General features: G+C 43.6%; 2 protein-coding genes across 4 annotated transcripts in view; one reads left to right on the top strand and one right to left on the bottom strand.

Annotated features, from left to right (window-relative positions):
• The first annotated feature begins 7,848 nt into the window (after positions 1-7,848).
• Positions 7,849-24,307, top strand: PRKAR1A (protein kinase cAMP-dependent type I regulatory subunit alpha). 2 transcript variants are annotated; one of them, XM_004319025.4, is made up of 11 exons: positions 7,849-8,001; positions 11,169-11,348; positions 16,620-16,790; positions 17,591-17,682; positions 17,892-17,953; positions 18,773-18,819; positions 19,497-19,655; positions 21,061-21,121; positions 22,215-22,336; positions 23,265-23,346; positions 23,924-24,307. In XM_004319025.4, exons 2-11 carry the CDS (start codon positions 11,175-11,177, stop codon positions 24,094-24,096), a joined length of 1,143 nt encoding a protein of 380 aa, XP_004319073.1. In that variant the 5' UTR covers positions 7,849-8,001; positions 11,169-11,174; the 3' UTR covers positions 24,097-24,307. The 2 variants fall into 2 exon arrangements, with proteins under 2 accessions (XP_004319073.1, XP_004319072.1); XM_004319024.4 differs by lacking the exon at positions 7,849-8,001 and adding an exon at positions 8,040-8,408.
• The window catches only part of FAM20A (FAM20A golgi associated secretory pathway pseudokinase), a 50,202-nt gene continuing 46,690 nt past the window's right edge, over positions 23,923-27,434 (bottom strand). Inside the window, exon 10 of one of the 2 annotated variants that reach the window (XM_073798327.1) lies at positions 23,923-27,427. In XM_073798327.1, the coding sequence (XP_073654428.1) occupies positions 27,200-27,427 (228 nt within the window). In that variant the 3' untranslated portion in view covers positions 23,923-27,199. The remainder of the gene's footprint in view (positions 27,428-27,434) is intronic. The other variant, XM_033847317.2, reaches the window with a different exon arrangement.

Genomic DNA, 27,434 nt, shown 5'->3' with positions numbered 1-27,434 from the left:
TGAGACATGTACACATTGAATTATAACGTGGAATGTGCTGAGTGCCATGAAATAAGGGAAAACAAGGCAGGGAACTACATGAGGGAAGAACATCTGACCAGGGAGGAAAGAGGCAACTTCATGGGTGCCAAACTCCTTAAGCAGAGCTTTGACATTTGGGCAGGATTTTGACTGATAGCTGTGTGCTTGTAGGCAATGACCTACATCAGCGTGTGGCCTTGGGAAAGCAGAGGGCGCTAAGGGCCTGGAGGGCAGGGCCGCTGTAAAACCCATGTCAGAACTTCGCTAGCCAAGGGCCACAGAAGTTTCTCGACAGGTGGGTGCACTTCCTCTTTTCTATCAATAACAGTCATGTAAATGACCTTGTCTCCCTTTCACTTTTTTTTTTTAATAAATTTATTTATTTTTGGCTGTGTTGGGTCTTCGTTTCTGCGAGAGGGCTTTCTCTAGTTGCGGTGGCCACCCTTCATCGCGGTGCGGGGGCCTCTCACTGTCGCGGCCTCTCTTGTTGCGGAGCACAGGCTCCGGACGCGCAGGCTCAGTAGTTGTGGCTCACGGGCCCGGTTGCTCCGCGGCATGTGGGATCTTCCCAGACCGGGGCTCGAACCCATATCCCCTGCATTGGCAGGCAGATTCTCAACCACTGAACCACCAGGGAAGCCCCCGTGTGTATTTTTCTGTCTCTCCCCCTAGGGACCAGGGACCCTGTTTGGGACCCTTGTAAGGACGATCACAGTTCCTGGCAGGGTAGGTTCACATTAAACTGTCATTGAATGAGTGGTCAAGGCAAAGCATAGTAGAGACAAAAATATATGCATTAGTTTGATGCAAATCTAAATAAAATGACCTAAAGTTCCAGCCGCATAATTTCAAAGCTGGAGTGAATCCTAAGCGCTGTTTATACTGTCGCCACTTGGTGGTGCCAGGTTAGTTGGTGCCCGACAGCACCCAGCAGCCTTCCTCAGGATCAGTCTTCAGGAATCTGTGCTTTGCCTCAAACGCTAACACCTTGTACTCCCAACTAGGGCCCAAGAGAGGTGGGCGGTAGAGAAATAGAGAAGAGCAAGGGAATGCCAGGACAGGAGCTCAGCCTGTATCAAGGGGGTGGGAGGATAAGATGCGTCTGTAAGAACATGGGCCAGGAGGCCAGCTGGCTGCAAATCCAGAATCCCGAACCCCGTGCAGGGGGCAGGGATATCATGGGGGCAGGAGAGAGAGGAAGGAGATGGTTGAGGATATATGACCAAGTCAGCAAGAAGGGATAAGAAAACATTCAGACGTGGGGCACCGATTTCCATCCTGGAATCCAAATCGAAGAGCAGGCAGGGCTGGGGAAGCAAGCCAGGATTCAGTCCAGAAGGGCCAGCCATGAGAGCTGCTTAGTAAAGCTCACCCGTAACCACGGTTAAGAGGGTAGAATGTGGGCTTCCCTGGTGGCGCAGTGGCTGAGAGTCCGCCTGCCGATGTAGGGGACGCGGGTTCGTGCCCCGGTCTACGAAGATTGCCGCGGAGCGGCTGGGCCCGTGAGCCATGGCCGCTGAGCCTGCGCGTCTGGAGCCTGTGCTCCGCAACGGGAGAGGCCACAGCAGTGAGAGGCCCGCGTGCCAAAAAAAAGGTAGACTGTTTATTTCAAAGTGGAAAAGGCACGTAGGGTTTCTCCGCATGGGCGTTGAAAATTTTTCCATGCTTTTCTCCATCTTAGAGAGGAGAGTTTTTTTGTGTTCATCCTCTACAGTGGAGATGGCCCCTGCACCGTAGAGTGAGGAGTTGTTCAGTGATGGCCCCTGATCGGAGCTCACTTCTCTGGCTGCCATCTTCAGGCATGGGTGGATCAAGGGTTGACCAAAGTGTGGCCGGCCAGCCTGGACCCTCCACACAGTTGTGACTTTTGACTGGGTGACCACAGTCACTGTCCAGTGGTTTTTTTTTTTTCCTCTTGGTTGACATGAAGACTGCACACTAACGAATAGGTCACTCCCTTATTATCCAACAAGAGCCTGGAGATTTTTATACTGTTATTTTCCAGGACAGGATAAGGGACATATCACTCAAAGCTCTTTCATGTAAGCAAAGAAACAAACCCTTGATGACATAAGTAGGAAAGGAATTTATTGAACGTATATTGGGTGGCTCACAGCACTTCTGGGAAGGCAGGAGAACCAGGCTCCGGCAATGTGCCAGTTGGGGCCAACACCCGAAAGCACAGTGTAGAATTGGTTGGGTGAGAACACCATCCAGGATTCCATCCACGGGATGTGAGTAGGAAAGCAGTTAATGGAAACAATGCAGCCTTGACATTCTGTGTATTTTCCCTGTGCCTTTCGAGGGATACAAGTTTCAAATGGCTTTAATCAGCGCAATAGCCTCATGATTATTTATTCTCTAATCTCTTGCTGGCTGGTCATGCAAAGGAGTCCATGTGGAAAAACAGCTTCGAGCATCCTTTCCCCCTTGATTGCAGGTCAGAAGTGTCATCTTGGTTCCCGGTGCTGTGAACTGCCTTGACTCTTCACTTCTTATTCTGTGTCTTTGCAGCATCTGTCTTCTTCTCGAAACACTTGCCCCCCTCAGCTTCTGCGACCCCCATTCTCTCCTGGTTTGCTGCCTGCTTTCTAACATCCCTTCTTCCCTTTATCTTTTTGTTCTTGGTCCTCCTCATGCCATCTTCCTGCTTCCCTTTGCTTCTCTCTCAACACCTGCTACTGGGAAGGATGTCACTCATGCCCACGGCTTTGAAATGAATAAGCTGATGATTTCAAAGCCCTTAACTGTCTCCTGAGCTTCCAACCAGCACACAACTGACAGCCCCTCGTGGATGGCTCGCGGCCCCTCACCCCACCCACCCCCGCTGCTCCTCCCGGCTTCTCTGACTCAGTAAAGGGCAGCAGCATTGATTCATTGGCTGCGACAGAAACCTAGGGGTCATCCTCGAGTCTCCCTCCTCCTGAAGCTCCACATCAATCCCTAGGTTCTGTCTCTCCTATTTCTTTAGTGTTTCTGGAATAGGCCCGGCTCTACTCACTTGCATCAAAATTTTATTAGTTTAAGCCATTCCCACCCCTCACCTGATTCTGGCAACAAACTCCAGCAGGTGTCTTTGCTCCAAGCTCCCTCATACACCTTGGGCCTGCCCTCGCTTCACTAGAGGCAGAGTGATAAAGTGTGTACTTGACCACGTCTCTTCCCTGCACGTGACCATTGTATGATTCCCCAGTGGCTCTAAGTAGAAAACCCAAACTTCTAAGGCAGGGGTTGCCAAACTATGGCCTGTGGGTTGACTTGCCCACGATATGTTTTTGTACAGCTCACAAGCTACAAATAATTTTTACATTTTAAAATTGTCGAAAGAAAGCAAAAGCATGTGACTTGAAAATTGTATGAACTTTATTCAAAATACACAAAGAACTCTTAAAACTCAACAATGAGAAAACAAACAACCCGATTCGAAAATGGACAAGAGATCTTAACGGGCACCTCATCAAAGAAGATACACAGATGGCAAATAAACATAGAAAGTGAAGCTGAACATCATAGGTTATTAGGGAACTGCTAATTAAAACAGCGACGACATACCACTACATACCCGATAGAATGCCTAAAATCCAAAACGCTGACAACATCAAATGCTGGTGAGGCTGTGGAGCAACGGGAACTCTCATCACTGCTGGCGGGAACGCAAAATAGTGCAGCCACTTTGGAAGACAGTTTGGAGGTTTCTTACAAAAGTAAACATACTCGTACCATATGATACAGCAATCATACTCCTTGCTTTCAAGGGCAGGGCCATAGCTCATCCTTCCCCTTCTCTGCATCCCAGGCATCTAGGGCCTGCCCTGTGTATGCTCAGGAAATACCTTTTAAGTCTTCTGAACCTGACGTCCAGGCATGGATGAGCGTCAGTATCTGTGGACCCACTGAAATCAGACGATAAATGTCATGTGTGTGTATGCTTGGCATATTTTCTGGGGAGAAAGAAAGCCCTTGTTTTCATGAGCTTCTCTGAGGAGACCATGACTAAAATTTTTTAAATCGAAGTATATTTGATTTACGATGTTGTGTTAGTTCCAGATGTACCGCAGAGTGATTCAGTTGTTTTTTTAAAATTATATTCCATTATAGGTTATTTTTTTTTTTAATTTTATTTTTGTCTGCGTTGGGTCTTCGTTGCGGCGCGTGGGCTTCGCATTGCAGTGGCTTCTCTTATTGTGGAGCACAGTGCACGGGCTTCATTAGTTGTGGCGCATGGGCTTAATTGCTCCACAGCATGTGGGATCTGCCCGGGCCAGGGCTCGAACCCGTGTCCCCGGCATTGGCAGGCGGATTCTTAACCACTGCGCCACCAGGGAAGCCCTCCATTATAGGTTATTTTAAGGTATCAAATAGAATTCCCCATGTTATACAGTAAATTCTGGTTGCTTATCATCACTATTTTTCTTTAAAGCCCCAGATCTGTGAACTACTGATTTCGGATTAGCATGAGTTAAAACTAGCAAAGGCAAAGGAGATCCATATCTGGGAGAAGAATATTCAGAAGACAGTCATACAAGTATCTGGGCTAGAGTTGACTCACGCTTGCGATGATTAATTTTTACGAGTCAACTTAGCGAGTCCCTGGTACCCAGTTTTTGGTCAAATACTAGTCTGGATGTTGTTGAGAAGGTATTTTTTAGACGTGATTCACCTTTAGAACAGTAGTCTGTAAGTAAGGCACATTACCCTCTATAAACGCCTTAAGAGAAAAGATTGAGGTTCCCAGAGGAAGAATTTGGGCCTCCAGACCCTCTTCAGAGTCAAGGCTGCAACATCAGCTCCTCCCTGGACATTTGCCAGTGAGAAAAGCAGAAAGACTTTTGGCATTGGAATGCTTGCTGGAATTAGGTTATCTTTGAAACCACAGTCTTGGGTTCCACAGGAAGCATATATACTCAGCACCAATAGGTGGTGATAGTCTGAAAACTCCTCCTTGGAAACCTGAAATACCTCACCCAATGGAAACTTTAAACATAAGAAGCACTAAGAAATGGCATGCCAAAATATTCCTTCCTTTTATACACTGGCTTTCTTGTTTAAAACATTTTTTTTATTGGAGTGTAGTTGTTTTACAACGTTGTGTTAGTCTCTACTGTACAGCGAGGTGGAGTTCCCGTGCTACATGGCCATTTCTCATTAGTTATCTACTTTATACATATTAGTGTATACATGTCAATCCCAATCTCCCAGTTCATCCCACCACCACCCCCTTCCGCCCTTGGTGTCCATATATTTGTTCTCTACATTTGTGTCTCTATTTATGTACACTGGCTTTCTTAGTTCAACTTCTGCTTACTAAATGCATAACTGATGTTTATTTTGCTTTTAAAATTGTTTGCTGCTGTTTGTTTCACAAACATTGTAACAGCAATTAAGGAATTTTGTTTTGAAGAGAAAAATTTACTTACAACGCCACTACCGTAGAAACTCATTTTGTGGAGTTTTCCAAGGACACAGATTAAAAAAAAAAAAGAAGAAGAAAAAAAGGGCTGACAGACCTTGGAATTCAGGGCAGAAGGCCTCTGGAGAAGGGGAAACCACACAAGCTAGGGTGGAACCACCGTCATTTCTGAAATGAATTTGATGAGTTGAAATTCTCGCAGCGGCACGGCCGGCTGCACTGAAAGAGCCTTCGCAGCGTTTGGAAACCACCGAGGCTGTTCGGCTTTTCGCAGCAGCTGTCTCAGTGGACTCTCCCCAGGCTCAACTATCTGCTGCCCATTTCCCTTTTTGTCTTTCAAAGCCCCAGCCCAGGAGGATTTGGCAGCTAGAACAAGGTTGAGTGCGACGGACACAGGAAACGACGGCCCGTGGCTGGACTGGCGCCTGAATGCAGCTGAATGGGGACACACAGCCAGGCCTCAGCACGGAGTCAGCTGCCACCCAAAACACCAGGCTCAATGTCACCAGCTTGCTGCTTTCCCTGTTCTAAGCGTCTTGACTCTCTTAGGAAGGTAACACTGAGGATGGGACACAGTGCAACTCAAGTCTTAACCTAGTAGAGTGGGTAGCTCCTGAGGAAGGGGAGAGCAACTGGGAAGCAAACTAATGTTTATCTATTGTATCCCGCCCTGTGCTGGGCACTTTCTTTACATACATGCTGCAAAGGAGAGTGATTAGCTCACTGCCTAGGTATGAAACATAGCAGTCACTTAACTGCTCCAGGCCTCATTTTCCTTCCATGACAATAACATAATAATAATACTGATGCTAGAGTGTATTATGAAGATTCAATTAATTATGATGAGTGAAGCACTTAGGACACTGCCAGGAACACAGTAAGTGCCACAGGCTTGTGTGCCGTGATTATCTTTATTGCTTTTAGCCCTGCTCATCCTTTATGACTGAGGAAGCTGAGGCTCACGGGGATTAAGTCAATTACCGGAGATGGCAGAGCCTGAAACCAAACTCAGATTTGTCCGACCGCAGTGTTTTCTTCTCAGAATGCGACCGGGCCTGCTCAGTGCTATCGAATTCCCCCTCCTGCTTGCCAGCTTAGGGTTCAGTTTAATTAGCCTTTCTTTGTACTGACAAGGGTGAAATCATATATACGACTGAGGCTGTGCCTTTCATCTCCCATTCCACCCATCCCTGGCGAAAGTCCCACGGGGGCATAGGTGGGAGAAGAAACTTCCCCCCTACATTCCCCTCTTATAGGCTTAATCTGGCCTTTCTGATGTGCCTATGCTTCCTCTGACTTTCAGAAAGTCCGTGGCTGGGGGTGGGGGGGTGGGATAAACACAACTAAATAAAAGAAATACTCTGATAAGCAGGGGCCTTATCATACTGGTGGATTTCGGGGAGCAGCTGGCCTGTTAGGACAGTGATGTCCAACAGAAATACTATAAACACGAGTCATAGAGGAAATTAAAAATTTTCTAATAGCTATATTAAAAAGGTAAAAAACAAAAGCGAAATTAATCTTAATAATACTTAACCGAATATATCCAAAATATTACGGTTTCGGCCTGGAATCAGTATAAAAATTATTAGAGGTATTTATATATTTTTTGCATTATGTGTTAAATCCATTGTGTATATTACACATACAGCCCTAGAGCTATATACCCCGAGGGTACAACAGGTACCAGCCAGACACAAAGATACGTGTGTTCCAAGGACCTTCTTTATTCTTTTAGCGACTTCATATGTCCGAAAGCGTCCCCTGCCTCTCATCCCCTTTCCTCTTCCACGGGCGGATACTTGCATGGGAAAAAAAAATGGCTGAAGCAGTATAGAAGTCGCTCCCCCGCCCTCCCCTCCATCATCCCCGATGAGGGCAGTTTTTACAGGCGGCTGAGATTTCTCGTGTGGTCACAGACGGTTTGTGCCCACCGGCACGTTTTGTACTTCTCATTATGAGGAGTCGGGGCGAGGATGGGGGCATTCCAGGAGCTAGAAGGACTCAGGCCTCTCTTGGACCCTGACAAAGTCCTTTCCAGCATTTTGTGCCCATAGGGACTGTGTGGCCTCCACTGGCGACAGCACCCATGGAGGGGAGAGCGGCCTGGTTGGCCAAACAGACACTTGGCAGGGCTCGGATTTCCTGGACCGGATGGCGGCCCGGAGCCCGGAGGCCGCGGCGCGGGCCGAGCACAGGATACGCGGCGGGCGTGCGCATCCCGGGATCCGCCCGCGCTCGGCCCCTGGCGCAGCTGCAGCGGATCCGCCTCCTCCTCCGGGGCTTGGAAGCGGCAGGAATTCCCCCTCCCCGGCCCCGCGTCCCCCTCCGGCCCGGGCTACGGGGCGGAGTCGCCCACCTGTCATCCGAGACGCCCCACGTGGGTCGGCCTGGGTTGGGGGCGGGGGTTGAAGGCAGGGAGAAAAGGCGGAGGCGGCGAGGGAGGTGGGAGTGAGGGTGGGGAGAAGAGAGGCGAGGAGGAGAGAGGGGAGCTGCCCAAAGCCGCGCGGAGAGCGAGAGAAGAGCAGCAGAGAGAAAAAAGAGGACCTGTGGCGTCCAGACTAGAACAGGTAAGGGGCGGCAGGTGAACAGAGGAGGGAAGCCTCGGGCTAGAGAGAGTGAGGAGAAGACCAGAGGCAAGCGCGAGGAGAGCTGCGGACGAGGGACAAGGCAGGACGGAAAGAAGGGTAGAAGGGGGACCATTCCAGGCGGAGGAGGGGCGAGGGTCCTTCAACGAGCGGCGGCGGAGGACCCGGGGCCGCTGCCCCTTTAAGGTTGCCAAGGCGACGGCTCTGGCCAGAGCGAGGCGCATTGACGTCAGCAGCCGGGCACTGATTGGCTGCGACGCGGCCGTTTCCGGTGGAGCCGCCGAGCAGCAGCTGTAGCCGAGTGGATTCGGGCTGGGAGGGGAGCACTGAGGTAGCTCCGCCGGCCGCCGCCTCGACCGCAGTCCGAACCCGCCGCCGCCCGCCCGCAGGTGAGAGGCCTCGGCGGGGGCCCCCGCGCGCCCAGCTTTGCCGCCAGCCGCCCGTTTGGAGGCGCCGGGCCGATCCAAGATGGCGTCGCGGGGAGCGACCTGCGGGGGACGGCCGCACCCCCTGCGCCTCCCGGCCCGGCGCCTCCAGAGGGCCCCCCGCGGGCCTAGCTCCCTAGCCCGGGTCTGCGCCCCCCAGACCCCCGGGGTCCGCTCCGGCCGCCCCGCCCCTGCGGCCTCCCCGCTCGCCCTCCCGCGTCTCCTGAAGGACGGTGGCGAGATGTCTCCGGAATCCGCCATCGACCCCCTGCCTTTCCGGCTGCTCCGGGGACCCGGCAGTCCTCGTTTTCCTCCCTCCGGCCTTTTCCGCGGGCGCTTCCCCTTCCTTCCCGGGATTGTCGCCCCGCCCCCGCGGTGGTCGTCACCCGGCCGATCCGTGGCTTTCTGTCCCCTCTCCCCTGCCCCCCTTTCCCGGTCCCCGCCCCCCCAGGTCTCCCCTTGGCCTTCCGACCCGAGCGGGATGCAGGATGGGCCTCCCTTCCTCTCGTGGCCGTGACTGTGGCCTAAGTGGAGTGAAGGGCACTTCCGTGTCCTTGCCCCCGAAACGTGCGCGGTACCTGTGACCCGCCTCCCCTCCCCCGGCAGCTCAGTGTAGGTGCGACGCCGAACGGCGTCACCGCCGGAGGGATGCCCGAGAGATAGGTCTTCTCGGTGTTCCGAGGATGACCCCCAGGAAGGGCTCCTGGCTGGTCTGAGGGTCTGCGGCCTGAATCAGCGAGTTTCTCAAGGTGTCTGGCATAGCGCCTCGCATGTGATCCCTTTGAAACGGAATTGTGTCACAACCGACTTTATGAAAGAAAGAATCTCAGTGTTTTCTTAGAAGGAGAGGCAATGCAGTGTACGTTTTGCAGCAGTTAAATAATTGGGGGCGGGGGGGAGCTAAATTGTTAGACTCTTACAACCAAGTACGAGGACGGACTTAATCTAGGTGTATTCGATTAAAAAAATAAGACCGTGAAATACGGATATTCCGGGGTTCACACGGTGACCTGACTGCGCCAGTCCTGGGGCATTTATGTTAATATGCTACCTTATTTCCAGTGTCCTCCTTTTGGTGTTTTAAATGCATTGTTGCAAACAACAAACCAGTCTCACGCTTAGCCCCAGTTCTCTCATTTCTACCACAGACCAGATCTTCGAATGATTTCTCTGATCCGTTGAATACATGTATTGATATTCCTGAGATGGATCTGAATGTTTTGAAGCATAAAAAGATCTGATTGATCATTGTTCTCGGTGGCTTTCAGTACAGTATTTTTTCAAATGCAGAAAATCCTACTGAAGTGGATTCTCAGTTCATGTGGCTGTCTGAACTGGAAAAGGGGCTGGTGTAAATCTGTCCGAAAGTACCGTGTTTTTTGTGTGTTTGTTTTGTTTTGTTTTTTGTGTTTGTATTAGAGTGTTTATTTCTGAAGTAGCAGCATGAGTCTTTTTCTGTGGCCTCTTAGTTTACGTGCTTGTCAGGGAGCTACAGACTTTCTCATGGTCTGTTAATTAGTTTACTCGTTATTGACCCTTACCATGAAAGTTGTCAAAACGAGATGCCTAACAGCACGGTAGCTCTTTACTCTGCTGATTTCTTTCTCCTTTGAAATTTACAACGTCATCTCAGTGGTTTTGTGTGCGTTATATTTGGAAAAGACCAACTAGTATTGAATTCAGTTGCAAAGTGGAGGAGACCTCACTTTTATCTTCTAATCTTAATTACTTAATAATTAGGAGTTGAAAGGAAAACAGTTTATGGCTCTTTTGTTAAATGAGTAAGCTTTTAATTCCAGGGTAAGGTTAGCTGCCCATTGTTATATTTGTTTATTTTACTTCACATCGAGGTAGTTTGAACCTTCTAAAATTCACTAAATGCAGTTTTATCTATTGAGTCTTCATGTGAGTTTAAAACTTAATGTTTTAACATTTTCCTGTCCAGATGAATAAAATGTTTTTTTTTCCTGTCCAAATCTTTTATCATTTACTTAGTAAGGTGTTTCTTTGTTTATGTGGGGTTTTTTTTCTGTTAAGGATTTGCCCTCTTACTAGTGGGTAAGTGTGTTATCGTCTAGAGCTGGAATCTGGTAAAAAGAGTCTAGGATTAAAAGTTGCTTTTATAACTCAGCTGGCGTTTCTTTTGTGTTTTACAAAATGTTGATTGTGCTAGTAGTTGGCTAACCAGAGCCTTTGCTCCAGCGGTTTGCTGGGTGAGATCAGGACACTCCCCTGGGATCTGGGTTACGAATAGGGAATGTCAGATGTTCTTTCTTGTGCTTTCTTGCTTTCACTTAGAGCTGACTTGTGTGCCCTTATAATTCTCTGTCCCGTTTACCATGTACACACTTTGCACGGCATCATGATTTCTTTTGTAGGAGGAGAACTGAATGAAATTCCCTTAAGGGCCTGACTCCTCCGCACCCCGCCTCTGCCGGGGATAAGTGGTTCATACTTCCAACGGAGAGCTGAGGTTCTTCTCACTGTGGCTGCCTGCAGAGCCTAGATCCTGTGCAGCAGGACCTCAGTGAAACACTACTTTGAGAGCATGCTATTTCTGTACATACTTGACTCCCTAGCCCTCACCTCCCTGTTTAAAAAAAAATCTACGTAGAAAGAAATCCTTGTGAATCAGTTGCCTAGTGAATTTGTTAGGTCGAAGGCCAAATTGACATTTGCTCTTTGTAAACGGTTTTCACAGGCATCTGTGTGTTTTCCCCATAGTGAGCCATGGCGTCTGGCAGCACCGCCAGCGAGGAGGAGCGCAGCCTCCGGGAATGCGAGCTCTACGTGCAGAAGCACAACATCCAGGCCCTGCTCAAGGACTCCATCGTGCAGTTGTGCACCGCGCGGCCCGAGAGGCCCATGGCATTCCTCAGGGAATACTTTGAGAGGTTGGAGAAGGTAAAAATAAATGGGGCAGAGCATGAGATGACCCTGACGGTTGTTAAAGGGGATGCTGTAGAGTGTCGCTGATTTGTACCTTTTGGAAGAAAAGGAATTCTGACCAAATCATAATCTATAATCATCATCATCATCTAAAATAGAACTTCAGAAAAGAAATGTAGTTAACGCACTTGAAGTAATTTTTAACTTTGTAATCAGTAGAATTTATCAAAACCAATCTGTATGCTAAGTTTACTTGGCTAACAGGTTTTCGTCTTCCAAACATATAGTTCCTTGTAACTATTTTAATTAGTACATAAAACTGACTAAATGAAATAACTGACTAGGTACAGTTGATCAGAAGTAGTACAGCACTGTACAGCAGAAACTAACACAACATTGTAAATCAGCTATACTCCAATAAAAATTTTTTAAAAAGTAGTACAGCAGTGGTACTGCTGTACCACTGAAGTGAGAACTTCTACAGTACTTGAAAGCATTTAATGCTTTTTTCTTCAGCAAAGCAAGTGAACTTATAAGTTTTATCCCACCTTTTGAAATCACTGTAATGAAACAGTTGAGTCTAGCTTGTGACTGATATTTCAGAAACTCTGAATTAGTGAAGTGTGTTTTACTGTAGAATATGTCTCAGGTGAATCGACTCTAGAACAGAGAGATCAAGATTGATAGTTGTCAAAATTTTACTTTACAGCTCTGGTCAGGACTTGTTTCCTCTTGAAAAAAAATTAGTGCAGTTTTTAGTCGTTGTTGTTCATCCTCATTCTGTGTCAGTGGGACCTAAGCATGTGGTGTGTGCTTTTCTAAGCAAAATGATCATTTTTCATCAAGGTCGATGCTTCAGTTCACTTCCCTCAAAAAATGATGAATGAGAAAGTTTGGATTGTTTTGAGTAGTTTATTTGATTTGCTTCTGAAATTCAGCGAGATAAATTTACAGGTTTTCTTAAGCGTATTGAAGTTTTGATGTGGTTCATAATTGTGAACCAGTTGGGAGGCATTTTCTTAGGTATATGATTGTTAATTATCTAATTGTATTGCAGAAATATTTGTAATATATCCCACTGGTTTGGACAGTTTCTTAACCAGCATAATTTACTAGTAAAAGAGGCTGTTTTACTAGTGTGTAAAAAATGTTTGGGTGGCTCAGTGATCAGGAATTTTGTACTGTTTTCTTGAAAAGCTGTTTGTTGAAATTGGTGTCTAGTACCATGATTAGACTAATCAAAAACAACAACAGGGGCTTCCCTGGTGGCGCAGTGGTTGAGAGTCCGCCTGCCGATGCACGGGACGCGGGTTCGTGCCCCGGTCCGGGAAGATCCCACATGGCGCGGACCGGCTGGGCCCGTGAGCCATGGCCGCTGAGCCTGCGTGTCCGGAGCCTGTGCTCCGCAGCGGGAGAGGCCACAGCAGTGAGAGGCCCGCGTACCGCAAAAACAACAACAACAAAAAACTAACCAGTCCCGATGAATGTAGCCTTGCTGTCTTGGAATTGTGGTAGAAAGTCTGGTTTTCTCTTATTTAAGCAGTTTCCTGATAGTGAAATACTGTAGCGCCAGGCTGCTGTGGGCCTTCCCTGTTTTGAAGTGAAGTGTGTTTCTGGAGACCTGATTCTGAAATTGGTCACTGTAAGGTGATCCCTCTTCTTCTCTTTGGACATCAATAGAAGCCATCTGATGAGGGGATGAGGTTGGTGAGACGTGAAGGGTGTGTCTTTTTATAGGGAGTGTTGCGTGTGTGGTGCTCATTTCAGAGCCTGTACTCTCATAGCCCTGTTTAAGCACTGAGCAAGGGGAAAACAAGAAATGATGATTAAAGTAGTTTCTTTGCACGTGGGATTTTTTAATTTAATGTGTGTTGGCTTCTTTGCCTTTTAATAAAAGTCACAGCTTAACGCTTTTTCTTATAATTCAAGGATCTTTGTTCACTTGTATACATTCCTTTAGCCAGGGTTGAATGTAAATATCTGAACTTTCAAGTAACTAGGTTTTCAACTTTTCAATAGGTCATTGTTCTGTGCATTAGGTGTTAGGTTATATGTGTGAAAATATGGTCACGCTCTTGTCATCTCTTTCCCTGTGTTAACCAGGGGTCATGTTTCTGGTACCCTCAACTGCTCGATAAGAAATGCACCAAAAAACTCCATTGAAAGCTTCTGCGTTTTATTTCAGACTGTTACCTGTAATTTGAATCCTCTTTTCTGCATATATTTATTAGAACCGCCCTGTCTGATAGATCAGAGGAATTTTAATAGCTCCGACCATGGAGTGTCTTCTGTGTGCCAGGTATCGTGTGAGCCCTTTACATACGTACATACATGCTCATTATTTCAGATGTGTGAGGTTGCTGATTATCACCATTTTACAGAGGTAGCAGGTAAAACTAAGAGAAATCAGGTAACTTCCTGTGGTCACACAGGGTAGTAGCTTTATGTTGTACCATACGACCCCCAAATTTCATTCGTTTACTACAGAAGTCCTCATTTCTTGGTAATGTGCAGCTCTTGTGGGCTCAGCCCATCTTCTCTTCTTGGCTCCATGTGTCTTGTTCTGGGGTTGAGTGGAAGGAGCTGCTCCCAAGGCCGAGAGGGATCGGATGCTGCAGGGGCCAGAGTCAGATCTTACAAGAGGACATGCTGTGGCAAAACAAGCCACTTACCCAGCCCCAGGTCCGTGGGACGGGGACGTTTACTTCACCTACAGGGAAGCATGGAATTGCAGGGGCAGGGAGGGGACAAATAGTGATTGTTGAAAGCATATTAAGTAAGCGGTGGGCACAGCACCGGAGCTTAATACTCTAGGATGTGTTGACAGTAAGTGGACCAGGAGTGGTTCTTTTGTCTGTTTTTGTTTTAATAAGTGAGAGAACTGAGGAGGGAGGAGACTGACCGAAGGATGAATGACAACAGCAAGAAAAAGGACGTAAAACTGTATAATAGAAATCGATGATCTCAGTAATGGCTCTGAGTCACCAGGATTAGGTTCTAGCTTATTGCTATTGAAGATGAAAACCCATGGAACAGTGTTAAAATCAAAATGCTTTTGGTACTTCAAAATTGTCTTAAAAATTCAGTTAGATAGAAGACAGTTCCAAATGAGATATTACTTGTGAAACTTTCCATGAAATTTTTGTGAAATATCAGTGACAGATTTTGGGGTAGAATTTGTGTTTTCATTTATACTCTTGAACTTTAGACTTTGGGGGAGACTTGAGTTTTAAAGTCCTCTGTTAATATGGAATGGGAAAACCTCACCTGTTTACTGGAATTACCGGAATGACAATGAAGTGGGTTTTCTTTAAAAATGTATTTTTTTAAAAAATGGTTGTATATTTGCACATGGTTCAAAATTCTGCAGGTACAAAAGGATATGACAATAAAAAGTCTTTTCCCCACTTCGTTGTCTTCCTAGAGTGCAGGAAGACACTGTGTTCCAGGGATAATATATGGGCACTTACAAATTCACATCCAGCATGTGCATGGTATTCCATTGTATGGATGTACTAGTTTATTTAATCTCCATGTTGACGACCATTTTGGTGGTTTCCAGTGTTTTACTATTAAAAGCAATGATATAATAAATAACCTTGTATATCTGTCACTTCACACACACGCATATTTTAGAATAGATTTCCTGGCAGTAGACTTACTGGATTATTTGGTCAACAGGTAAGTGCATTTGTAACTAAATATGCAAATATATTAAAGTTGTTTTTGTTATAGGCTTTTCTTAACTGTGTTTTTAATTGAAAATTAGAAAATCTAGAGAAATGAGAAAAATAAAGCCAATTCCTCCCTCCAAAAAATAAAAATCAAACATGAGTCTATAATAGAGATAAACACTATTAATGCCTTGATTGTTATCGTTCTAGACTTTCCTTGCTGCATTTATATGTTCTTTCGTTTGTCTTGATGCCAAATGCAGAGCTGAGTACCATGCAGGAGAAAAAGTAGGCAGGTCCTTAGTTTCTTTTTTATCAAAAAATTTTCAGAAATAGTAAATGCTGAGTTCATTTAGAATTTGAAAGACGGCTTAGAAAAATAATGGAGGGTGAGTCAGATGAATGAGAATGTAAATAGCTCACCATTCTTGGCTTTTTTCATTCTGATTTTACGTCAGGGCATAACTCATTCTTTACTGAAGACCTGCGAGGAATTTCTTTTTAAGGCCCTAGATCTGAAAAATAAGAACGTTAAGTAGTTGATATCAGTTTTAAACGGATTGGTTTAATAAGTTTTTAAAAGCGGTTAACTTTTTTTTGTTTTAACTTCAAGTGTCAACCCTGATCATAAAGAAGGCTTCCAGCTCTGTTAGGAGAAGTATTGTTACATCCGATCTTAGTTAAATTCTAGGTTGCCATCACATTTCATTATTTGTTTATACCTGAGACTCCAGCTACAATATGAGCTCCACAGGCTCAGGACTCTCTCCTATTGGTGTTTTTTTTTTTTTTTTTAAATAAATTTATTTATTTATGGCAGCGTTGGGTCTTCGTTGCTGTGCGTGGGCTTCTCATTGCAGTGGCTTCTGTTGTCGCGGAGCACGGGCTCTAGGCACGCGGGCTTCAGTGGCTGTGGCTCGAAGGCTCTAGGGCACAGGCTCAGTAGTTGTGGCGCGCGGGCTTAGTTGCTCCGCGGTATGTGGGATCTTCCCGGACCAGGGCTTGAACCTGTGTTTCCTGCATTGGCAGGCGGATTCTTAACCACTGCACCACCAGGGAAGCCCTCCGACTGGTTTTTATGTTCCCCTTGCCTCGTGTAGACTTGGCGTGGCAGATCCAGAGAATACATATTGAATGAATGGAGTAGCACAGTGATCTAGGCATTCTTCTGTCACTTTGCTGTGCCTGAGTGATTATTCCTAGATGGCATTCTTGGGCGGGGCAGGGATCTCACACTAATTTCCCAGCCTTTTGTTTTGCAGTTCATTACTGTTGAGTGCATTACAAATCATTGTCGGTATATTATCATAATGAGTATATAATTTTTTATTTGCATGTTACGTGCCCTGTACCAGTGGCTTTTGTTCATTAATAAATACAGCATCTGTTACCCTCTGAGAAACAGTGAAGTCTTTCCAGAGTATTTCTTTTCAAGCTTGACTCTCCCATTTTTTCCCCCATTTGTAATTGACCTTTGCCCCTTAACTTTCAGCTTGGTAATAGAGGGAGAGATTTGAAGTGACTGAGAAGGACCGCCATTGGAGTATGAGAATACCAGCTGAAGAATGCCATGCTGAAGGGTCTCATTTTATAAACTTATAATCTTTTTCAGGAGGAGGCAAAACAGATCCAGACTCTGCAGAAAGCGAGCGCTCGTGCAGACTCCAGGGAGGATGAAATCTCTCCTCCTCCACCCAACCCAGCGGTAAAGGGCCGGAGGCGACGAGGCGCCATCAGTGCCGAGGTCTACACGGAGGAAGATGCTGCATCCTACGTGAGGAAGGTAGTGTTCATATCTGAGCACTGGGACCCACGTGGTAGCCATCCAGTCTTCTCTGATGAATGCGTGCACTGTTTTGAGTAGTAAAACACAAACAGGATGGATTGTACTCCATCCTGTACAGTTCCTGGGTACTTGGGGAACAGGTTTCTGTAACAGCATACCATCAGAGGAAATAACTAACAGTAATTATGAAACAGTGCATAAGTGAGTTTTGGGGGTTTTCTTTTGCATGTTGTTTTGCAGTAGAAGAGCAGGCAGTACTCCTTTTTCTCTTGAATCATGGTGTCAGTTTCTTGACGTCCTGTAGTTCATGTTGTGGCTTTCAGCCTTTTACCCTACGAGCGTCATTTGTCTCAGTTGGCTCTTAGAGCCAGTCTGCCATTTCGAGTTAAGCTGTTAGCCTGAAGGGGGAAGGGAATTGAGCTTGCAAGAGGTTGTGAGACTAACAGTACCTGATCACAGTTTAGAAAATGACCAGTTGTCAGAAAATGCTTAGTTTTGCCTCACTAATCACCTTGGGCAAGGTGATTTTGGTTTGTTCCTTTAGTTGTTGACTAGGAACCAAATACTAGCCTTTAAACACAGGCCTAGATGTAGGCAAAGGGGATTATTGAGTCAATATTTGTTGAGAACTTTGTGGATCAAAGACAGCGTGAGAGTGTTATGTTGAAAATATTTAACTCAAAGCAGCCTTGTTTAAATACCGTAATGTAGCTTGACATTTCATTGTAATTTAGGTTGCAAGCATGAAGTGGTCTTGGTTTATGGAATCGTCATTTTGACTTTCTGTTCTTTCTTAGGTTATACCAAAAGATTATAAGACAATGGCTGCTTTAGCCAAAGCCATTGAAAAGAATGTACTGTTTTCACATCTTGATGATAATGAGAGAAGGTAGGTGCAGGTACTTTGTTATACTATTTTTCCAGTGCAGTTGGTGTCCCAAACTAGTCTCATCACTGTTGCAAGTTTTAAGGCTCTTAGTAATTGTTCACCTGATAACAATCCAGGCTGAAAATCTGGGAGCTTTAATTCTAAGGTTAATGTTTGAAATCCACAGAAGCAGCCATGAAATGTAACGCGAGGCCTTCTCTCCCTTGCAGTGATATTTTTGATGCCATGTTTCCGGTGTCCTTTATTGCTGGAGAGACTGTTATTCAGCAGGGTAAGGGTGGCTGCTTTATGGCACGCACTGTTATTATTGAAGTTGTTTTCCTCTTTAAGCCCACGATTTTCCTTCTGTTATACCACTGGGTTTTCTTATTTCTTTTAATGAAAATCTTCTCAGCTAAAAGGCACACTTTGCCTAAGGGACTAATATTTCCCTAACATCTGATATAGTTTTGTTTATGGTAACTGTTAAAGGGAATTCATGCATTTTTACTTTGTATGGAATTCCAGAGCCACACATATTTCACATATCCTTTGTATTGCTTATTAACCACTTACAAAGTAAAATAAAGTAGAAAATAAGCACAACACTTCTATTCTTCATCATCTAGCCCGTCTCTTTGTAAGGTTCTGTGCCTTCTACTGGTTCTTACCTTTTTTGACCACATATAGTAACATGGATCTCATCTTTTGGTGTCCTCTCTTTTTTCCTTTCTTATTTACTCTCGATATTTTCATGGGTCTTCATAATCCATATATTTTCTTGTTTAGTGACAATCTGATATTTGTTATTACTATTTGAGTTGTTTCTTGTTTTGTTGTTATAGATGATGTAGCGTTTAATGTCTTTGTACACACAAGTGGCTTTTTTTTTTTCCAGAGGCATTCTTTGCCACGAGATGACTAAAAACTCAGTTTTACGACTTCTAAAATAAATTGCTGGACTTTTTTCTTGAAAGTTTCTGTTCATTTGTAATATACTCTTCTCTCACAGCACCTCTCTGACATAAGTTCATTATTTTACATTAATTTGGTTTGATTTGTGCTTCTTTAATTAATATGCTTCTAACTTTTTTACTCTCCTCGCTTTCAGGTGATGAAGGGGATAACTTCTATGTGATTGATCAAGGAGAGATGGATGTAAGATTTAATAATTGCAAAAATATGTTGATAATCTTAAAAGTCAACTTGTTGATATTTATTGCTTCTAAGAGTTTCTGAAGGGCTATTACATCCTTGTATGTTCGATTCCTTTTGCCAAATATTTTACTGACACAGATACTTTCTAAAGGTAATTTCTTCAGCTAGACCTACAGTTCAGAACTTTTGCTAGATTAGTGGTTAAGGCGTGTGTGTGTGCTGTGGAATAAGACAGGTGTCAGGGAGAGTCTAGACCGGTCGTGAGCTGGGAGACTGGGTGTACAGCTTTCTTGGTTCTGGAAGTCTTGTTGCTCCCATAAGATTATTAGAAAACTCGGTACCTCCTGCAGGTAAAATGCTTGCCTAGCACCGTGCCTGGCACAGTGCTCTGTAAATACATGTGGTTAATATTAATGCTTAGTTCACTTTTTTTGCCCTGGTCATCCTTACAGAGGACTTTTTCTTATCAGATAATTAAACTAGGTAAATTACAGACACTCTGAACTTACTTAACTCATTGTCAGAAGTCAGCTGTTTTGCTCCGTTGTGTACCGAAAATGTAACACATTTTATTTTTTAAAACAAAGTTCAGGATTCTGACCTCTTAAAAAGGTTTGCAGGTTTTTAATACTTACGTATTTGTCTATGTAGAAAAAAACAATGCTTTTGTATTTTAGGTCTATGTCAACAATGAGTGGGCAACCAGTGTTGGGGAAGGAGGGAGCTTTGGGGAGCTTGCTCTGATTTATGGAACACCTAGAGCAGCCACTGTCAAGGCAAAGACAAATGTGAAGTTGTGGGGTATCGACCGAGACAGCTATAGAAGAATCCTCATGGTAAGATCCGTGCGTTTTGGAGTGTGGCTCACAATCCAGGCTGTGTGACTAATGTTTAAATAGTATCACCACATTGAAATGAGAATATTTTTTACTTTTAATGATTGAATGCTTGTATTAAGCCCAACTTAGCATTATTCATTATACCGTTTGAGACAGTGATCTTTTAGAACAAAACTTTGGCCAGAAATAACATGGGAAACAAATGTGGTGTATACGCAGTGGTCAGCTTATGTTTGGGAATCTCTCCATTTGTCAGTCAGTGCATCTTCCCTTAGCTGATCTTTACACATTACAGTTGGCCTGAGAGGTGCCGCTTCCGAGTGCATGACGTTATTGAAGGCCACTCAGAAGCCATCAGCTTCTCTAAATGGAAAGGAGGTTAGCAGTGATGCAGGTTTCATGTCCCCTCTCACTGTAAAGGAATAAACGAAGTAATAAAACCATTGGAATGTTCTGCTGATGTAATTGGACTCTATGAGAACTTTCTGACAAATTTATGGAGTAGCTTGGGTGTTTAAGTCCCAGTAAATGGCATTAGTCACCTTAAATGGCTTTCTTAAATTTGTGTATTACATGTCTGGCTGTTTGACAGTACGCGGTTGGAGGTACTTAGAAAATTTTCTGTACTGGGGGATGGAGATATGTATATCTATTGTGTATATACTTGTATATGTATATGTAATAGATACATATTATATAATAAATATTTACATACTTAGAAAATTTTCTGTACTGGGGATGGAGATAATGTATATCTATTATATATATACTTATGTAATAGATACATATTATATAATAAATATTAAATAATATAAATACATATTATACATCTATATTTATAAGTATATAAATTGCCAAGGCAGTTTACTGTGTAAGGGATGTTTATTATAGAGGAACTGTGCGTTTCCCCTTTCTGTCCCCCAGATGTATTTAGCAAACCTTGCAGATAAGACATTTTGGTTTAGTTTGGGGTTACGGCACTTTTTTTTGTCAGGGTGGGATGTTGTTTCTATGGTAGCAGCTGTATTTCCTTCCTTCTGTGGAGGATCAGGGTTGTGGAAAAGGACCCTGGGCTGGAAATATATTCAACTGTAGTCACATATATGACTTGGGTTTTTGTTTCTTAGTTTTGTTTTGTTTTGGGAACTGATTGTTTGCTTTTTTGACACTTCGCTAATTTGTGAATTCTTTGGGCATATACCTGGTGTTTCTTTTAGGAGCAAGTTACTAAGAGCTTTTGATTGAACTGAATAGAGGGCTTACCATCTTCAACAGGAGGAAACCAGTCATGTATCAAGCAGCAGTAGCAAGCTTTGACTTCTCTGTTGTTGTTCATTTACTTGAAACAGTGTTTCTTACTCCACAGCGTGATGTGAATTACACTTTCTTTTTTCATTTATAGGGAAGCACACTGAGAAAGCGCAAGATGTATGAGGAGTTTCTTAGTAAAGTGTCTATTTTAGGTAAGTTTTGGAAGATTGCACGGAGAATTGTTGTATTGAAGTGTTAGTCATGCTTAAGGAAACTGATTGTATTTCATAAAGATTACTCCAGTTATCAACTCTTTTTCTTTTTTTAATGGTTAACAAAAACCATATGGAATGCAGAGTTGAAGTGTGACTACATTAAAAGTAATTTTAAAGTGCGTTTAATTTGCTAGTATATGACAGACCTCTAAATTAGAAATAAGTGTTACTTATTCCTCCTGGAGAGACAGAAAGACTGGAAGTGTTCTCCTGAGTGTGGACTTTCACAGTTGTTCCCCCTGGGACTTGTTTCTCTGTTGCTCCGTCAGTGAGTTTATTGGTTCAGGAAAGTGAGTATTTCCAAGAATGCATTTCCTCTGTAGAAAGAATAGGTGTCATTAGCTTGCTTTCTCTGAAAAAATGCTAGAAGTGTGGGGAAATTTAGAGTAAAGTAGGGTAATTGGAGGCATTTCTACATATTTTGTTATGTGGACTTAGAGACATTATTACAAGCTGTTCTTCATTGGGAGGGGAAATGGCGATTTATAAGGTAATATAGTCTTGAGTCATTGCTTTGTTACAGTGAATTGACTTTTTTGCCCTTATTTGTCCTTTCTCTGAAATGGTTACATTTGTTTAGTGTCTTGGGTGCTAGTTTGGCCTTTGGGAACAAAAGTTATTTTCTAGTTACTCTTGTTGGTTTTGTAAATAAATTCTACTGAGGATTTAAATTGATACATTATTTCTCTGAATCTCTGGAACTATTACTTTTGGGTCCTGTAATTGTAGGTTCGATTTGCATTGATGGCATTCTTTGGGAATACTTAACCGTTACATTTTTCTTATCCCTGTACCATCGGACGCAGTTGGTATAGGTTAACCTGGCCACTTGGCTACTGAAAGAAAGCTCTAGGGTCATCTGTAAGTAACAGGAGGATCTTGGTGAGACGAGAGGTAGTTGAAGACAGGTGCCATGTTGGATTAGAGCCACTACTAGAGTATTTTGGTTGACTTCTTTATACCTTTTGTTTTGAGATTTTTTAGCAATACCAAATAATGCAGAGAAATTCTTTTGATTCCTGCCTTTTAGAATCTCTGGACAAGTGGGAGCGTCTCACGGTAGCTGATGCGTTGGAACCAGTGCAGTTTGAAGACGGGCAGAAGATTGTGGTGCAGGGGGAGCCGGGAGATGAGTTCTTCATTATTTTAGAGGTAAAGACGGGGCAGCACTGGGCGGGGAATAGGGGGACACCAGTTCTCATTTACAGCTACCGTTCTTAAGATAAACAGTTTTATTTAAAAATTATCGTTCCCTTTGAAATGTCGTCGTTTGGTTTTCGGCCAGGCCACCACATTTTAAATGAGGGCTTTGCATGAAGTAATAGCCGAATTCTGACCTACTCGAATTAATTCTCCTCACAGAAGCCAAACAGAACTCAGCCATTTAGCACACAGGCTGTGATGTACTGCACCGTTCTTGTTAAAATCATGCATTTGGGCTAATTTGGCAAACAGGATCAAAGGCAGGTATTTAAATTCTAAATGTGACCATGTTTTATATCGTCACAATCCATGGAACTGTCTAGCAGATACTCTTGCCAGCCAAGGAGATCCACAGAGCAGATTCGCTGAATGTGGCTCAGTAGATGCTAATCGCTGGTGTTTAAGCCAGGGGTCGAGGAAGTCTTTCTGTAAAGGGCCAGACAGTAAGTAATTTAGGCATTTATGAGCCATAGTGTTTCTGTTGCAGACTCAACTCTTGTCATAGTGGGAAAGCAGCCATGGACAGTATCTAAATGAGTTGGTGTATTGTTCCAATAAAATTTTATTTATAAAAGCAGTGAGCTTGGATTTGGCCCTCCTTCTGCAGTTTGCTATCCTGAGTCTGAACCCTCGAAGTACCTCAGCGTGATGAGAAGTACCTCCTAGCAGGAACTGCGGGGGTAAATAAGCGTCAAGCCTGTAGTGACTCTTCAGTTACCTTTTATCACATGAACACAGAGGATTTGAAATAACTGCTGAGTCCTTTTTTTTTTTTTTTTTTTTTTTGCAGAGTAGCTAAAATTGCATAGGATATTTAAAATGCCACCCAGGATTTGAAAGTATTAATGTGTTTTGCTTTTTGGTGATTTTGTTATAGGGTTCAGCTGCTGTGCTACAGCGTCGTTCAGAAAATGAAGAATTTGTTGAAGTGGGAAGATTGGGGCCTTCTGATTATTTTGGTATGTGGATTTCCTCACAATAAACACAGTTTCTGTAAGTCACTTCTCAGTGAGCTATCACAGTCTTTCATAATCTTGCCTTTTCTTCTCCTGAATTTTATTTATTTATTTAATTAATTTATTTATTTTTGCGGTATGCGGGCGGGCCTCTCACTGTTGTGGCCTCTCCCGCTGCGGAGCACAGGCTCCGGACGCGCAGGCTCAGCGGCCATGGCTCACGGGCCCAGCCGCTCCGCAGCATGTGGGATCTTCCCGGACCGGGGCACGAACCCGTGTCCCCTGCATCGGCAGGCGGACTGTCAACCACTGCGCCACCGGGGAAGCCCTGAATTTTATTTTTTATTTTAGTTTTCGGCTCTCAGAGAAGTAGTGTGAGATTTTGACCTTGACTCAGTTAATAATTAAGTTATTGATTGTCTCATATCTGTCAGTTGGTTTTTTCCTGAGGTGCAGATGTAGTGTGGCCTGTACTGAGTTACTAGGAGGAAAAATACGGGTTTTCTTTTCCCCGGAGGGCGCCCCTCAGAAGACGTTTCTGAGGGAGCTAGCCTACTCTCAGCCCTTTCCCCTCCTGCAGGCGAAATCGCGCTGCTGATGAATCGTCCTCGCGCTGCCACCGTGGCTGCCCGTGGCCCGCTGAAGTGCGTCAAGCTGGACCGCCCGAGGTTTGAACGTGTTCTTGGCCCGTGCTCGGACATCCTCAAACGGAACATCCAGCAGTACAACAGTTTTGTGTCCCTGTCCGTCTGAAACCTGCTTCCCTTGCCTCCCTTCCGCCTCTCCCTGTCCAGGCTTCCCCATGCAGACTGCTCTCTGGCCTCTCTTTGCAGCGCCACGTGGCCAGTGGCATCGCAGCTTCTTGTCGGTTTCTGTTAAAAGTTGCTCTTATTGCACCATTTTTATTTTGGAGCATTAACTGAGTGCTCACACACAGTTAAATAAATAGAAAGAGTTCTGTGGAGACTTGGCTGTTCCTGCTTCTCTGTGCAGTGTTAGTGTTCACCCTGGGCCGCGCGTGCCATGCTTTCTGGTGAGGCAGACCCTGCGCCATGTGAGTTACCATAGAGTCATGATGTAACCGCGCAAGACTGCCTTTCAAGTGACAGAAGTTTCCTGTTACCATAAGCAGATTCTAGACTGTGGCCATATATGCTATATTTCTTTATAGAATAAACGATCTCTCATTAAGCTCTGAGGATTAGGAAGAACAGATATAGAAAAATCTTAGTATAGTAGAAAGACATCTGCCTGTATTTAAACTAGTTTAAGGGTGAAAAAATGCCCATTTTTGCTAATTATCAGGTGGAAATGATCTGTTCAGTTCTTTTTTTTTTTCTTTTTAACAAGAATTTTTATTTGTCAGGCGACTTTGCCTGGTTTTGTTTATATCTTGTTCTTAATGTTTCCTCTCCAGTTCTAAAATATGTTGAGGAGTGGCTGTCTATACCTACCTGCCTTTTAAGGTTCACACCAAATCATAAGCTGCAAACATTGGGTAATGATTTAACTGCATCTGCCTCAGCTCACAGACTCTGATCACACCTTCATTTATCCAGCTGGTGCCAAATGTTGATCATCACATGCTGAATTGAGAATAAGAATTTGAGGTCTGCACTCTAGGTTGCTAACTTAGACTTTTTGGTTAATGTATATCCTTCAGTTGAGTCCAGGATAATAATCTCTTATGCTCTTTAAGCACTGATTCCAGGAGATTGGATTTACTGGGAAAAGACAGACTAAATGTTGTAACCGAAAAATGGAGGTGGGATTGCTAAAGGGAGAAGTGGCAGGTGGACAAAGTTCAGTGTCGGGAGCTCTGCCCCACTCAGTTCACTGGGGCAGGAGATTTGGGAAGAAGTGTTTTACTTTGCTTTAACCTTTCCTCCCCTGTTTACATCGACTAGAATTTATGGTGGGTTGCGGGGTGGGGTAGGATGTGTTTGTGTTTCAAATTGGTCTAAAAGGCCATCCTACTGAAAAGTTCTGCTTTCCTATCTACCACCTTATTTCTCTGGCAAACTTTTTTGTGTAAACGAGTGTTTTGAGTCTTAACTTTATTTCAGTATTTTCCAGCCTTATCAAGGTTATGTGTTACATTATTCCATGTGCACCAATGATACCCAACTGTTTATTTTTATTATTGTTATTTTTTGAAACAAAATTTCACAGTTCCATAATGTAGGCACTTTTATTTGCATTGTGATTTATATAGTATATAGGGTTATATTGGGGGTGACTGCAAGCATTTTTTCCATCTGTGTGCATCTGGCTCTGATTTTTAATCCCCTCTCCTTCCCCTTTCCCAGGTAATTGGTCATGGTACATTTTTTTCATAGATTTGAACAGCTTTTGGGTTGTTACTAAGTTTGGAGTATAAATCTGGGAAAGAGATTTTATTTACATTCTAGTGTGGGATAGAAAGCCACCTTATTTCAAATTTTTTATTTTTCAGAATAATCTTTACTAAATGAGGATTTTCTGGTCTGTATTTTGTGTTTAGCTTTTTATATTTAAAAGATTAAAAATAAAAATTATGTTCTTATTAGCTTAAAGCTTGATTTGATCTTTGTTTAAATGCCAAAACTGTACTTAACTAAATTATTTAGAACGCCGTAAGTTTGCAGAGTTTCATATATGTATATAGTCATGCTCCTGTGTATGTTCAGATTCATAACAGTGATTTCTAAATGGGTTCTGTTCTTAAATCATTCGGCTTTGCTGTTTACTCCCTTTTGTAATTTTTAATCTAAGAAAATTTAAGTCTGAATTTAAAAATGATCACATTTAAAGCCTTATCTTTGTGCAGTCTATGTGAGAAATCACGATTGGCATCATTTGTCTCAGTGGATATTCAGGGCTTTAGAAGTCATTATTTCTGGGCTTGGTAAGTGGATTTATGAGCTCCACTGCTCTAGAAAGCGTAGATGGCCAAAGGACCATTTTGTATTGTTTCCTGGTCACTAGTCTGATTATACTGTGTGCGCTAATATACCCTCTTCTTTTTGTTGTAGATTGTCTTAATGGTAGGTCAAGTAATAAAAAAGATTAAATAATTTAATTCTCTAACGAATCAGTTTTTCTTCCCTTTCCCCTTTGCTCCTCTTCTTCCTCTCCCCCCCACCCCCCCGAAGCTGCTAATCCGGTGGGCATGAATGAAAATCGAAAGTGAATTAGGGGATCGGTGTTTTGAAACAATAATGTGTTTGTTTTCAGTGTTTTCCAATTCAGTTTGTCAAAGAATGAATCTAAAAACCTTTCTTTAAGAGTAATTGAGATGTAGCAGATCTGTACTGAGCAATGGAAGGAAAACAATAAATCAGAGGTCAAAGATTTCCTTTTTATTGAGGGTAGACTGGTTCTCTGGCTCTGGAACTTTCCCACACTTAATGGGGGATGTCATTTCTAGGTCAGCATACTCTTTGGTTTAAATTTAATATGTGCATTCATATATTTAGGGATGCTTCTGTATTTCGCACACATACAAAGTCATTTCTAACATTTCTCATTTCTGAGGTGGGGACGATTAAATTGAATTCATTAGCATATTGGAATTAATTCATTTGCATCCAGTGGAGTTGGAGATAATGTTGTATTGCCCAGAACATTGCTTAAGTTGTGCTACTTCGTAACACGTGCACTTCGTCCAGATGCAGTAATTCCCTCCCTCACCCTGCTGGAGTTGGAACCTTTTGAGTCACAACAGAATATAATTGAAGAACATTTTCCTGGGTTGACTGTACTGGTTGTAGTTTAATTTTCCCTCGAAAACACTGGCTTATATGAAATCCCTTTTTGTATTTTAATGGCTTAAATATTGACAGTGTAAAATTGAAGTAGTATGATGTTAGTTTTCTTAATATTGCTTTCTCTCCAACCACAGATGAACAGCTGAACCCTTTTTGTATTTTTCTTTTTTTTTTTTTTTGCGGTACGCAGGCCTCTCACTGTTGTGGCCTCTCCCGTCCGGACCTTTTTGTATTTTTGTTAGGCCCTGGCAGTGTACTTCTAGATGGGCTAAAACTACTAAAACAACATGGAGAAGCAGTGTGTTGATCACCATCATAATAGCCATCAGGAAAGACTGTGGA

The sequence above is a fragment of the Tursiops truncatus genome, chromosome 20 (assembly GCF_011762595.2).
Source record: "Tursiops truncatus isolate mTurTru1 chromosome 20, mTurTru1.mat.Y, whole genome shotgun sequence".
Taxonomy (NCBI): domain Eukaryota; kingdom Metazoa; phylum Chordata; class Mammalia; order Artiodactyla; family Delphinidae; genus Tursiops; species Tursiops truncatus.
Note: the sequence above shows the minus strand (reverse complement) of the source record. Positions and strands in the feature narration are given on the sequence as shown.

Bases quoted from the DNA above. Each gene is read 5' to 3' on its own strand.
- PRKAR1A (XM_004319025.4), top strand. From the start codon at position 11,175: ATGGCGTCTGGCAGCACCGCCAGCGAGGAGGAGCGCAGCCTCCGGGAA. The intron at 11,349-16,619 runs GTAAAAATAAAT...AATCTTTTTCAG, and splicing joins ACTTTGAGAGGTTGGAGAAG to GAGGAGGCAAAACAGATCCA. The intron at 21,122-22,214 runs GTAAGTTTTGGA...CCTGCCTTTTAG, and splicing joins TAGTAAAGTGTCTATTTTAG to AATCTCTGGACAAGTGGGAG.